The sequence below is a fragment of the Nomascus leucogenys genome, chromosome 6, assembly GCF_006542625.1.
Source record: "Nomascus leucogenys isolate Asia chromosome 6, Asia_NLE_v1, whole genome shotgun sequence".
Lineage (NCBI taxonomy): Eukaryota > Metazoa > Chordata > Mammalia > Primates > Hylobatidae > Nomascus > Nomascus leucogenys.
In genome coordinates, this window is record NC_044386.1 from 44,834,523 (window position 1) to 44,848,752 (window position 14,230).

Sequence of the window (14,230 nt, forward strand, 5' to 3'; positions counted from 1 at the left end):
CTAAGGTTTATATCAATACATTTTTAAAAAATAGATTTTGGAATATCAAAATATGCATCTTTTTTTCTTCCATCTTAGGCTTCCAAAAGGAGAAATTTGAGCTGTAGTGAAAGGCATCAGAAATTAGTGGATGAAAACTACTGCAAAAAATTACATGTCCAAGCTTTAAAAAACATCAACAGTCAAATCAGGAATCAAATGGTGCAGAACGAAAATGATAACCGTGTTGACCGCAAGCAATTTCTCAGATTATTACAAAATGAACAATTTGAGTTGGATATGGAAGAGGCCATTCAAAAGGCAAGTTTTACTATTCATTGTTACATTTTTTTTTCTTCGTTTTGCACCTTGGAAACGATGAAAGTGAGCTGCTAATGCTGGAAATGAGTAGATAACCGCAGCAGGTAAGTGATGCCTGATTGTGCCTCAGATCAGTTTAATCGTAAAGAGCTGGGTTTCTGGAGCCGGCCTGTCTTTGAATCCTACTCTAGCTAGACCTGAATCTTTTTTTTTTTTTTTTTTTTTTTTTTTTTTTTTTTTTTTTTTTTTCTTTTTTTTTTTTTTTTTTTTTTTTTTTTTTTTTTTTAGCTAATCTCGAACTCCTGACCTCATGATCCGCCCGCCTCGGCCTCCCAAAGTGCTGGGATTATAGGAGTGAGCCACCGCACCCCACCTGCTTTTATTTTTTATGCTTTTTCTATAAAATGGTGAATAAGAATAGTACCTCCTACTTAGGATTGTTTTAATAATGAGTTAATACATGCAAAGCCCTTGGAATAGTGCCTGGTACAGAATAAGCACTCAGATTTTTTTTAACATAAATATGAACTCTGTAATTACTACCAGTTTTGTTCATGTAAGTACAATTGTGTTGCCTTTCATAAATTTCTAAAGACAAAAATTTAAGGGTGCCTTTAAAAAATTTACTGAACTTAACATATACATTATTAAGTGGTAGAAAATGAACACTTAGGTATATCTCAATATTTTAAGGGATTAAGGTGGTAGAAAAGGGAAACTAATAAGAATTGAGACATGATAGAAGTGAATTGTCATAAATACATAAAAGGTATTCTGATATGTCAGTAGTTTTTGAGTAGCTGCTGTATGTTAAACATTTTGGAGGATTTTGTGGAGAATAACAAAAGCAAATTTAAAAAATGATATACACCCTTCTGTGTTCCAAATTCAAAAGCTTAGATATGATTTTTTTTTTAACTGAGAAAGATCTTAGGGGTTGGATATTTTTCCTGTTCTTTTTATTATTTTCTCTTTAATTTGAAAGAATATCCCAGGTATCACACCAACTCTTTCCTACATACTTAAGTGTACATCTAACAAAATATGTATGTTTTCTTACATGGAGTACCATAATACTATTATCTCGCCCATTCCATAAACACATTTCTGTGATTGTGTCAAAAATCTGCTTTTACAGTTGGTTCGTTTGAACCAAGATCCAAGCAAGGTTCATACGGTGTATTTGGTGGTGATGTCTGTTTAAGTCCCTCTTAATTGAAAACAGCCCCTCCTTCCAGTTTTTTTTTTTTTTTTTTGACTTCATGTTTTTAGCTTACTAAACTAAGCCAGTTGTTTTAATCCAGTAGCCCACATTCTGAATATACGTGTTTGCTTCCTCATGTTCCTTTAATTTATTTCCCTATCTGTTATATTTCCTCTAAATAGAACCTAGCCATAAAGACACAATTAGATTGCGGGCCACCTTTTTTGGCAAGAATACTCCATAGGTGATGCTGTCCTTGTCATTGTGTCACAACAGGGAACACATGAGGTCTGGTTGTTCCACTTTTAGTGATGCCAGTATTTATCAGTGGGTTTAGGGAGAGAGTCTGGTTTCTTCACTGTAAAGGTTCCCATCAAACTTTCATCTGTGGTTTCACAAAAGAATTTTTTCTTTCATTAGTGGTTATAAAAACTGATTTTCTGATTCTTTTATTCCTTTCACATTTAATTAGCTGAAATTCCTCTGTAAAGAACTTTACCTCGGGCCAGCACAATTGCTCACCCCTATAATTCTAGCACTTTGGGAGGCCAAGATGGAAGGATCACTTGAGCCCAGGAGTTCAAGGCTGCAGTGAGCTATGATCTTGCCACCACACTCCAGCCTGAATGACAAGAGACCCTGTTCCCCTGCCCCCGCCCCGCAAAAAAAAAAAAACAACAAAAAACCCACAAAACTTATTATTGACTAGGGTTATTTATTCTTACTGAAAAAAGAGACAGTTAATTTTCAGAGTAAGGAGTTGGTGTCCTATTTTCTTCCATTGGTGTCTACCTATGTTGTGGTTGTTTTTAAAATTTTGTTTTATTTAGTTTTTGACTTTGTCTCTTTTTAGAAGTACATTTATAGACTCATAGATATTTATGTACTTAATTGCATTTATTATTTTTGATGCTCAAATTATCTCATCCTTGGCCAATCGATGGATGCCCTTTTATATTGCCTCTGTGTCGTTTTTTGTTTTTGTTTTTTTTTGAGACAGAGTCTTCACATGTCTCCCAGGCTGGAGTGCAGCTGCACCATCTCGGCTCGCTGCAACTTCCGCCTCCTGGGTTCAAGAGATTCTCCTCCCTCAGCCTCCCAAGTAGCTGGGATTACAGGCCTGCACCACCATGCTAGGCTAATTTTTGTATTTTTAGTAGAGATGGGGTTTCACCATGTTGGCCAGGCTGGTCTTGAACTCCTGACTTCAAGTGATCTGCCTGCCTCGGCCTCCCAAAGTGCTGGGATTACATGTGTCAGCCACTGCACCTGGCCCTCTGTGTCCTTTTGACAATATTTCCTTAATCTTTGATACCTTCCTTGCTTTTTGTCAAAACAAAATGTTCTAGGCTTGTGATAATTTTATGTGTCAACTTGACTGGGCCTTGGGGTTTCTAGGTATTTGATAAAACATCATTCTCGGTGTTTCTGTGAGGTTCAGATGAGATTAGCATTTAAATCCGTAGACTGAGTATAAAGCACATTGCCCTCCCTAATATGGGTGGGCCTCATCCAATCAGTTGAAGGCCTGAATAGAACAAAAAGATTGACCTTCCTTTGAGTAAGACAGAATTCTTCATGCCTGATTGCCTTTCAGCTGGGACATTTCCTTTTTTCCTAGTCATTGAACTCAAACTAAAACATTGGCTCTTTCTGGGTCTTGAGCCTGCTGGTTCTCAGGCTGTAGGACTCAAACTAGAACAAAACCATTAGTTCCTCAGCTTGCCAGCTCACCTTGCAGATCTTAGAACTTGCCTGCCTTCATAATCACTTACTCTAGAGAACCCTGACAAATACAAAGCTTATCTCTTATATTTCTTGTCCTACACCTGGAATCAGCCATTGTGCCAGGAAGCGCTGTTATCATTTAGTGGAAATAATATTTCAAGAAAACTTGTGTGCTAGGTTTACTCATAATTCTTGGGTTATCATTGCTTCCAGGTCTTTTCAGTGAACAAATCTTGGAAAATGCATATTTTTAACTTATTATTTTGAGATAAGTTTAGATTTATAGGAGAGTTGCAAAAACAGTGTAGAGAATTCACATATACCCTTCACCTGACTACTTCTTAACATCTTACATAGATGAAAATCATAGAAAAGTTATCAAAATGGAGAATTTAGCTTTGATGGAATACTGTTAACTGTGAGATTTATTGAGAGTTCATGAGTTTGTCCACTAATGTGTTTTTGCTACTTGAGGACCACAGATTGCATTTAGGTGTCATGTATCCTTAGTTTTTAGCCTTGAGAGGAACGTGGCCATGTGTCCTGAGTCACATAGCATGCTGCTACAACTTCTGCTTTTCTAATTACAGATTAAATCTTCCATATTCTTGTTCTGTAAATGATTAGGAAAGACACCAGAGATAAGACCCCTCAAGATCATTACCCTTTCTCATGGAATGTTCCTTAGAATGCAACTAATTAAATTGCTATAATATATATACTGACCTTAAATGGAAAATGTTGCAACCCTGTTAAGCTTCTCTGTCTCTGCCTATATAAGTGAAACCTTAACTTCCCCACGTTGGAACAATGACCCATTATTTTGGAGTTTGTGTTTCCTTAGTGGCTATCCTCAAGCTTTGCATTTGAATAAACTATAGTTATATATATATATATATATATATATATATTTATATTTTTTTTTTTTTTTTTTTTTTTTTTTTTTGAGACAGAATTTCACTCTTGTTGCCCAGGCTGGAGTGCAATGGCGCAATTTTGGCTCACTGCAACCTCTGCCTCCTGGGTTCAAGTGATTCTCCTGCCTCAGCCTTCCAAGTAGCTGGGATTATAGGCATACACCACCACGCCCAGCTAATTCTGTATTTTTATTAGAGATGGGGTTTCTCTATGTTGGTCAGGCTGGTCTCCAACTCCCGACCTGAGATGATCTGTCCTCCTCGGCCTCCCAAAGTGCTGGGATTACAGGCGTGAGCCACCGTGCCCGGCCAGTCATTGTTTCTTCTCCAATCTTTGTCTCCTCTAGTTTGTAAGAATTCTTCACTTTTTGCTGTCTTTCATGACCTTGACAATTTTGAAGAGTACACGTTATTTGCTGTAGTAGTTTTCAATTGCTAAGTAACGAATTACCACAAACTTAGCTGCTTAAAACAACACCCATTTATTATCTCAGCTTCTGCAAGTCAGAAATCTAGGTGTGGTATAGCTGGGTTCTAAATATATTCCCAAGAGATAATTGAAGGCATATATCTACATAAAAACTCATACATGAGTGTCTATAGCAGCATTATTCATGACACCCAAAAAGTAGAAGCCCAGATGCCAATCAGCTGATAAATGGATAAACAAAATGTGTTACATCTATACAATGGAATATTACACAGCCATAAAAAGGAATGAATTACTGATACATGCTACAACATGGATGAACCTTGAAAACATTTTGCTAAGTGAAATAAACCAGATACAAAAGGCCACATATTGTGTGAATTCATTTATATGAAATATCCAGAATATGCAAATCCATAGAGACAAAAAGTAGATAAGTGGGTGCCAGGCGTTGGGGGAAAAGGTGAGAGGAATAGTAAGTGACTGCTAATAGGTTACAGGTTTCTTTTGGGGCGATGTAAACATTCTGGAATGTTGACATTTTATGCCACACACAAATGTACACACAGATGGTGCTATATATAGTGTGTACACACAATCACCTATATATATCTATAGCATTTATAAAAATATAACATATGGCAGCTTTATAGCTTTATAGCTGCCATAGCACAAATGTTTATAATATATAGCAGCATTATTCATAAATGTCAAAATTTAGAAGCAACCAAGATGTCCTTCAATAGGTAATGGATAAACTGTGATACGTCCAGACAATGGAATATTACTCAGTGCCAAAATGAAATGAGTATGAAGCCATGAAAAGATGTGGAGTAAATGCATATTACTAAGTGAAAGAAGCCAGTCCAAAAAGGCTCCGTTCTGTATAATTCCAACTATGTGGCATTCTGGGAAAGGCAAAACTATGGAAACAGTAAAAATGTAAGTTGTTTTTAGGATTTTAGGGGAGGAAGGGTTGAATAGATAGATCACGGAGGATTTTTAGGCTAGTGAAATGATTGTGTACAGTACAATTATGATAGATACATATGATTATGTGTTGCCAAAACCCAAAGAATGTGTACCACCAAGAATGAACCTTAATGTAAACTATGGACTTTGGGTGATAATGATGCATAGGTTTAAGTAATGTAAATACAGGTTTATTGAGTGTAACAAATGTACCAGTCTAATGGAGGAGGCTGATAGAAGGGGAAGCTGAGCATGTGTGGGGACAGGGAATATATGGGAACTCTGTGTACTTTCTGCTCAATTTTGTTGCGAACCCAAAACTTCAAAGTCTATTTTTTTTAAGGCTCTGGAACTAGATAGTGGTGATAGATACACAACATTGTGAATATACAAAATCACTGAATTGTGAATTGTAAAAGGTGAATTTTATGCTATATGAATTATATCTCAATTATTAAAAAATAACATGTACCAAGAATGTTACATAAATGGCATCAAACTGTATGTAATCTTTTGAAATTAGCTTTTTTCACTTAGCGTAATTCGTGGAGATTCATCCAAGTTTTGCTTGCATTCTTTTTTATTGCTTCATTTCTTTTTATTGCTGAGTAGTATCCCATAGTATGGATGTACCACAGTTTATTTGACCATTCACATGATGAAGGATGTCTGGAGTATTTTTGGTATTGGCTATTATGAATAAATCTGCTGTAAACATTTGTATACAGGTTTTTAAATAAAAAGTTTTCATTCCCTGGGATAAATGCTTAAGAGGTACAATTGTTGAGTTGTGTGATAATTGCATGGAGGCTTTTTTTTTTTTTTAAGAGACAGGGTCTTGCTCTGTTGCCCAGCTGGAGTGCAGTGGTGTGATCATGGCTTACTGCAGCCTTGAACTCCTGGTCTCAGGCGGTCCTACCTCAACCTCCTGATGTAGCTAGAACTACAGATTTGTGCCACCACACCTGGCTAATTTTCTGTAAGGACAGCATCTCTCTATATTGTCCAGGCTGGTCGCAAACTCCTGGCCTGAAGGATCCTCCCGCCTTAGCCTCCCAAAGTGCTGGGATTACACGTGTAAGCCACAGCTCTCAGCTGCATGTTAGTTTTATATCAAACTATAAAACTGATTTTCAGAATGCCTGTACCATTTTACATTCCCACGCAGCAATATATGAGTGATAGTTTCTTGCCAGCATCTGGTGTTGGCACTATAAACTATAAAACTGATTTTCAGAATGCCTGTACCATTTTACATTCCCACACAGCAATATATGAGTGATAGTTTCTTGCCAGCATCTGGTGTTGGCACTGTTTTTTGTTTTAGCCATTCCAATAGGTATGTAGTAATATCTCATTGCAATTTTAATTTGCATTTCCTGATGGCTAATGATGTTGAACATCTTTTCATGTGTTTTTATTAGATACTGAATTTAATCAAGCCTCTAGATCTTTCTGCCATTTTTATAGGAAATATAAAAGAGAAAAAAGTTTAGTGATATATCCTGGGGAAGCAATCAGTCAAATGCACAATGTGGAACATTCTACGGGATGTATGTCCTAATTTCTATAACAATTCAGTGGCTTGGGGGAAAAATGTGTGTAGAGGTGATTGTTACAGAATATATAAGAGACTTAAGAAAAATAATAATTAGATGCAATATGTGGATCTTGTTTGGATTTTGATTTGAGCAAACCAACTAGAAAAGTATATTGAGACAATTGGGGAAGCTTGAATATGGACATGGTATTAGACATTAACTAAGGAATTATTGTTAATTAGATATGTTGATGACATGATTGTTATATTTTAAAAAATTGTGATCAGGTAGATATTCGTACTGAATTATTTACATGGTAAGTGACATGATGTCTAGGATTGTTTTAAAACACCCTAGCAGAAAAAGAATAAGGGAAAAAAGAGTGAAATGGAAGGTAGAGAAAAAAGATTAGCAGAATGTTGACAATTTTTGAAAACATGGGTGATGGGTACCTGAGAGTGTATTTTAATATTCTTCTTACTATTGGCAATACTTGAAATTTTCCATGATAAAATATTTTGAAAAAGTATTTATTGAAACAACATTTTGTATTTTAAAATAAAACATCATCAATTGTTGGCCTTAAGGCATTTAGTTTTCTGTTATAAAACAAATTCAACCTTGATGAAAAAAATCTGATTCTAGAGGACAAACAACGAAGTTACATTTTTCGTTCAGGCAGAAGAAAACAAGAGATTGAAAGAACTCCAGCTCAAACAAGAAGAAAAACTGGCTATGGAATTGGCAAAACTAAAACATGAAAGTCTAAAGGACAAAAAGATGAGGCAACAAGTAAGAGAAAACAGGTATCTTGGTTTTTCTAAATTTCATTTATTTAGTCTTTATCTTTAAACTCTTATGTAATCCTTAGCACCTGAAAGTGAAATTTCTTTGTTTATATCATTTCACTTAGTTAATATTTTGCCTGAAAATACTTATTGCTTTAAGTTCTATAAATATTTATTTGAGAAAAGAAGTTGAATTCATGGAAGTGTGAATATTTATAGTGAAAAATAAATATCAGTCCCCTTGCTCTTTCCTTTACACATAAATTTTAAAATGACCTCTTATAAAAAATGAATTCCTAATCTTAAGAGAAACCTTAGGTGATAACTAGTTTAATTTTATACCACTACATAAATTTCCTACAGTATTTCTGGAATGGCTGTTGACACTGTGTTTCAGTACCTCTAGTAACTGCAGTAGGAACTTTAGTCTTAATGTTAAATTATCTCCCCCCATTGTTTTAAAATTAATTTCTCTGTGACTTCATGCATCTGTCTTCTTTAGATGTCCTTTCACACATATGAATGCACTAAATGTTTTCTTCTGTAAGTTAACTATCCCTTGTTCCTTCAGTTGTTTCTTATATAACCTGGCTTTAAGTTTATTCATCATCCTGGTTTCTTCTCTGATTACAGTTTAAATTATTAGTGTTCCTTAATTGCCCCCATACTTCCGTATAATACTGCAGGAAAGACTGCCAGCTACTCCAGGTGACAGGACATTATTCTAGAATGTTTCTTGATCTTGCCTAAGATCGAATTACTTTTTGGGAACAGCCTTGTCACAGTGTTAATCAAAACTCAGGGCCAAGTAAATGCTAATCATATACTAATGTAATTGAATATATTGGAAATTTACTTCGATAGTTGTTACATTTTATCTTAATTGAGCAGGACGTCTATAGAATATTACAGGAACCATGGATGAGCTTCATGGATTTTGAACCTTGTTAAATTATACTAATATGTTTGGCAAATGTATCCATGTGTATTTTTCTGGCTCCACAACTCTAATCAGATTCTCTAAGAGATTACTGATCCTTAGAAATTTAGAATTACTGCTAAAATCTGCATATTGTTCTAGTGTCAAACTGTCTTTTTGGATCCTACTTCTCCAATCATCATTAGCTGTTACTCATGGTTGTTCTTTTTTTATCACCTGAAGATGAAATATTTCTTATCTCTAATTCCCTGAAAACAAGAATTAAATAGAAGAGCTTTTCACTTCTAGCAATTGCAGATTAGGTTATTCAGATAAATGTTCCTCCTGAGAAAAAGTCTAGGAAAAGCATAAAATTAAGATCTGTGAAAGGAAGGAAACCAGAATGTGAGCTTGGCATTTGTAGTGGCATCTCCTCTAGAGGTTTCTGCTGATTCCAAAAAATGGCTGAGAGTTAAGGGAAGCAGAGCTTGGCCAAGAAGCATATGGCAGTATGTTCAACAGCGTTCTACAAGCTGTACACTTAAGATTTGTGCACTTTAGTGTGTGTTTGACTTCAGTAATACAGAATTAGATTTTATTAGATAGACGTAGATTAAGGGATAATCTGTGAAAAGGTTCTGGAAAATATTCAGAATAAAGCATAGAGAGACAAAAGGATAGAAAAATACAGATGAGAATTTAAAAGAGATATGGGCTATGGTACAAAGTTCTAGCAGATGTATTAATATAATTTTAGTCCTGGTAGAGAGGTGAAAGAGGATAATACAGAAGCATTATTTGAGGAGATGCTGGCCAGGAATTTTCAGAACATTGCAAGTAATGAAAACAATACTTTCACTCATCGTAATACAACTTTTAAAATCCAACAGTAATAGAAAATCATAAAAAAGCAGCCAGAACAAAAAAGATGATTACCTCCAAAGAGACAACAGTAAGAAGTATGACTTAATCCTGAATAGAAACAGTAGAAATTAAAAGATAACAGATTTACCTGGGTACAAAAAAAAATAGAATGAATAAGTAAGACCTAGTATTTCATAGCACAACAGGGTGACTATAGTCAATAATAATTTCACTGGACATTTAAAAATAACTAAAAGAGTATAATTGGATTGTTTGTAACACAAATGATAAATGCTTGAGGGGATGGATACCCCATTTTCCATGAGTGATTATTATGCATTGCATGCCTATATCAAAATGTCTCATGTACCCCATAAATATATACAAATATATACTGTGTACCCACAAAAACTAAAAGGAGAAAAGTGCTTGAGTATATACAAAAAAATTTACAACTCAACCAGAATTTTATACCTTGTGAAAAATTTTTTCAAACTAAAAGTCATTCAGTTGAGTACTCTTTCACATAGAGTATGCCTCCTCTCAGCAGTGTCAGAATTGCTAAGAGTGTTTTTATTTTGTGCACAAGCCATATTAAAATTTTCACTGTCATGCAGAAATGGACTGTATTTCAAATTGGCATGTCTAAATTCAGGGAACTGCTCTAGTGCTTAAAATGTATCCTAATTTATTTAAAATCACCTATATTTTTTTTTAATCTAAAAGAAATTAATTTTTTAAATGCACGGCACATTTAAAAAATCGTTTAAGTTTATTTTGAAAATATTTCTTTGAGCTCAGAAATCATGACTCCTGTTAATTGATTTTGGAACACATGGTTTTGTAATCCAAGAAAGTACTTAAAAGATAATTTAACTTTGCTGCTGTTTTTAACTGGAGTTGGGAAACTTACTGTTTATTTTTAGGAATCCTATTTTAAATTATGGCACTAAACAATTAGTAGTTATAATTAATTGCCCAATTAACTAAATACATTAATTAATTAATTGCCCAAATACTAAATACATTTAGTATTTATTACACAGTTAACACATACTTTTATGAAAGCAAAAGCAAGTACCTCATAGCTCATTTATATTTAAGTTCAGCAAAAACCATTTCAAAGAAAAGACAGAGACAGTTTTTCCTTCTTAATGCTATTACCATTACCTTGCTTATACCAGTACAATTATGTTCTGGACTGATAATCAAGCTGTTAATTCATAAAATAGATGAGATAAATTAAAAGAGCACAAAATAACATTTTCTGAGAAACAAAAACAGAAGATTGATCACCAATAATCCTGCATTAAAGGGAATACTAGCAGTTCTTCATTAGGTATTAATAGAAGAAGAAAAATGATCCCAAGCTTAGTTTCAGAACTGCAAGAGGTACATGCATAGTAAATTTAGGTGAAATTTGAATGTATAAAATATTTATTATGTCTTTTGGGAATTAAAATATGTAAAGAGTTAAAAATACGACAAAATGAGATATGAAGTAAATGAAGTTAAAGTCAAGAATCTTGCATTGTCAAATAATAATGAATACATTTATTCGCCTGGAAACAAAGAAACATGCTGTAATATCTGTAATAAAAATTTGGAAAAGAAAATATAACTGACTAATAGAGAATAAAATATGATAATAGGAATTGCTTATTCCAAAAAGTCACGTAAAAAAGAGTTAACATAGCAGGCTTGAGGCTATCTTAGAAAGTCCTGCTCTTAAGTTTGGTCTTTGGCTGGTTTCTGGAAACTGGGCTTTTGAGAAGGTTCTTACCACCTTAACTGCTAAGGGTGATTCACTGTGCCTAAACTGTGAAAACAATATGGATTAGGCCGGGCACGGTGGCTCACGCCTGTAATCCCAGCACTTTGGGAGGCCAAGGCGGGTGGATCATGAGGTCAGGAGATCGAGACCATCCTGGCTAACACAGTGAAACCGCGTCTCTACTAAAAATACAAAAAATTAGCTGGGCCTGGTGGCACACGCCTGTAGTCCCAGCTACTTGGGAGGCTGAGGCAGGAGAATCACTAGAACCCGGGAGGCAGAGGTTGCAGTGAGCCAAGATCACGCCACTGCACTCCAGCCTGGGCGACAGAGAGAGACTCTGTCTCAAAAAAAAAAATATATATATATATGGATTATACTGAATACCCATTTTCTTTCTGGGAGTCTGGAATATTGGTACGTTCTAAGTAGAGGGTGCCTAAGTTACCACCCCCAATAAGAACCCTGGGCACTGAGTCTCTGATGAGCTCTAGTGTTGTCTGGCAGGCATTTCACACGTCACAACTCATTGCTCGGGGAATTAAGTGTGTCCTGTGTGTTTCCACAGGTAGAGGCCTTTTGCACCTAGTTTTCTCTGAATTTCACCCATGTGCCTTTTTCCTTTGCCAGTTTTGCTGTTTCCTTTCTTTATAGTAAATCATAGCCGTGAGTATAACTATATGCTGAGTCCTGTATCCTAGTGAATCATCTAACCTGATGGTGGTCTTGGGAACCCCCAACACAGAAGCAAAAAGGAGAGAAGAGAGAACATAGGACAGGGAGGACAAGTAGAAAGATACAAGCTTGTAAATGGAAACCCAATTATATTAGTAGTTACAGTAAACATATTTGAACCATTTACCAAAACTGATGAAATGTTGTATCAGAATAAAAATATCACCAAATTTTCAGAGGAATCAATTTATACATAGTATTTTCTCTGTCCATAGTGGAATTAAACTAGATGTAATAAAAAAAAAAAACTAGGCAATCTTTTTATGCTTAGGTATTTAAAAATGTGCTTCTGCATTACCCTTTGGTGAAAAAGTACAGATGCTCCTTGATGTACGATGGGTTCATGTCCCAATAAACTACATTTTCAATTTACAACAGGTTTATTGGGATGCATCCCCATCGTAAATTGAGGAACCTACTGTGAATGCATATGGTTTTCTCACCATTGTAAAGTCAAACCATCATTAATCAGAGACTGTCTATAATCAAAATTGAAATTAGAAAGTATTTTTAACTGAATAATAATGAAAATACCACATAGTAAAAGTTGCAGGATTGGATTGACATTAGCAAAATAGCAGAGTAGGCAGCTCCCAGCTTGTCTCTCCTCCCAGCCCATCCCCCCATCAGAAACATCAGAAAACAAGCAGAAACTCTCAGAACCAATTTTATAAGAACTTTGGATAGCATTCAAAGGTTTATTGCAATCAAGCAAATGCTGAAACAAGGAAAAAGCCTAAAAATGGTAGGAAAGTTTTATGGTATCTTCATTTGCCCTTTCCTCATTCCCTCCTAGCTCAGAGGCAGGTAGCCCTTGTTCCCAGTGTAGGACCCTGGTCCCTGGTTCAGGAGGAGCAGAGCAGATCTTATTCACAAATTGTTGGGGATATCTGTTCTAACCTACCTTGGGACTACCTGAAAAACTAACACAAGGCACTTATCTGTTTTACCTCACTCAGAACTCATTTAGGCCAGAAGAACAAATTGTATCTCTGATAAGGATTTAATATCTGAAATATATAAAGAACTCATACAATTCAATAATTTTAAAAACCCAGTTCAAAAATGGACAAACAACTTAGACGTTTCTCTAAAGAAGATGTTGAGTGAAGAGAAGATGTTGAGTGAATGATAAGTACATGAAAATATACTCAACATTATTTGTCATTAGGGAAATGCAAATCAAAACCACAAGAAGAAACTGTTTCACATCTAATAGGCAATTTTAATAAAAGTAGTGGAAAATAATAGGTATTGCCAAGAAGGTGGAAAAATTGGAACCCTCAGAAATTGCTGGTGGAAATGTAAAATGATGCAGGTGCTATGGGAAAAAGTTACACAAAGGATTACCATATGAGCCAGCAATTCCACTCCTAGGCATAAATATACAAAAAATTCAATAGTGAGACTTAAATGGATACTTGTATACAAGCGTTTGGTGCAGCATTATTTACAATAGCCAAAATGTTGAAACAACCTGAATGTCCATCAGATGGGTGGATAAACGAAGTGTAGTATATATACACTATACAATATCCTTCAGTTATAAAAAAAAATGAGACAATGATACATGCTAAAACATGACTGAACCTTGAAAACGTTATGCTAAGTAAGCCAGACACAAAAGGACAAGTATTGTATAATTCCACTTATGTGAAATATCTAGAATAGGCAAATAGACAAAATGTGGATTAGGAATTACCAGGGGTTAGGGAGAGGGAAGAATGGGGAGTTATTGTTTAAGAGGTGCAGCATTTCTCTTTGGGGGGATTGAAAAAGTTTTGGAAATAGTGTTGATGGTTGCAGAACACTGTGAATGTAATTAACACCACTGAGTTGTACATTTAAGAATGGTTAGGATGGCAAATTTTTGTTACGTCTATTTTCACATGATAAAAAATGTTATAGGACTGAAAAAAAAGAAACCAACTTGTAGCATATAGTTAAGGCTGTTCCTCAAGGGTAGGTCTTAATCTGAAATAACTATATTAGAAAGGAAGACTCCATCTGGAATTACTGAAAACAAACTGCAAATTCTCTTCTGGAATGATTACAAAA

General features: G+C 35.1%; 1 protein-coding gene across 2 annotated transcripts in view; it reads left to right on the top strand.

The window, feature by feature from the left end:
* Positions 1-14,230, top strand: part of MNS1 (meiosis specific nuclear structural 1) — a 51,258-nt gene that overhangs the window by 800 nt on the left and 36,228 nt on the right. For both annotated transcript variants that reach the window (XM_030814051.1, XM_030814050.1), the window contains exons 2-3: positions 79-300; positions 7,771-7,898. In XM_030814051.1, coding sequence (XP_030669911.1) covers positions 79-300; positions 7,771-7,898 — 350 coding nt within the window. The remainder of the gene's footprint in view (positions 1-78; positions 301-7,770; positions 7,899-14,230) is intronic.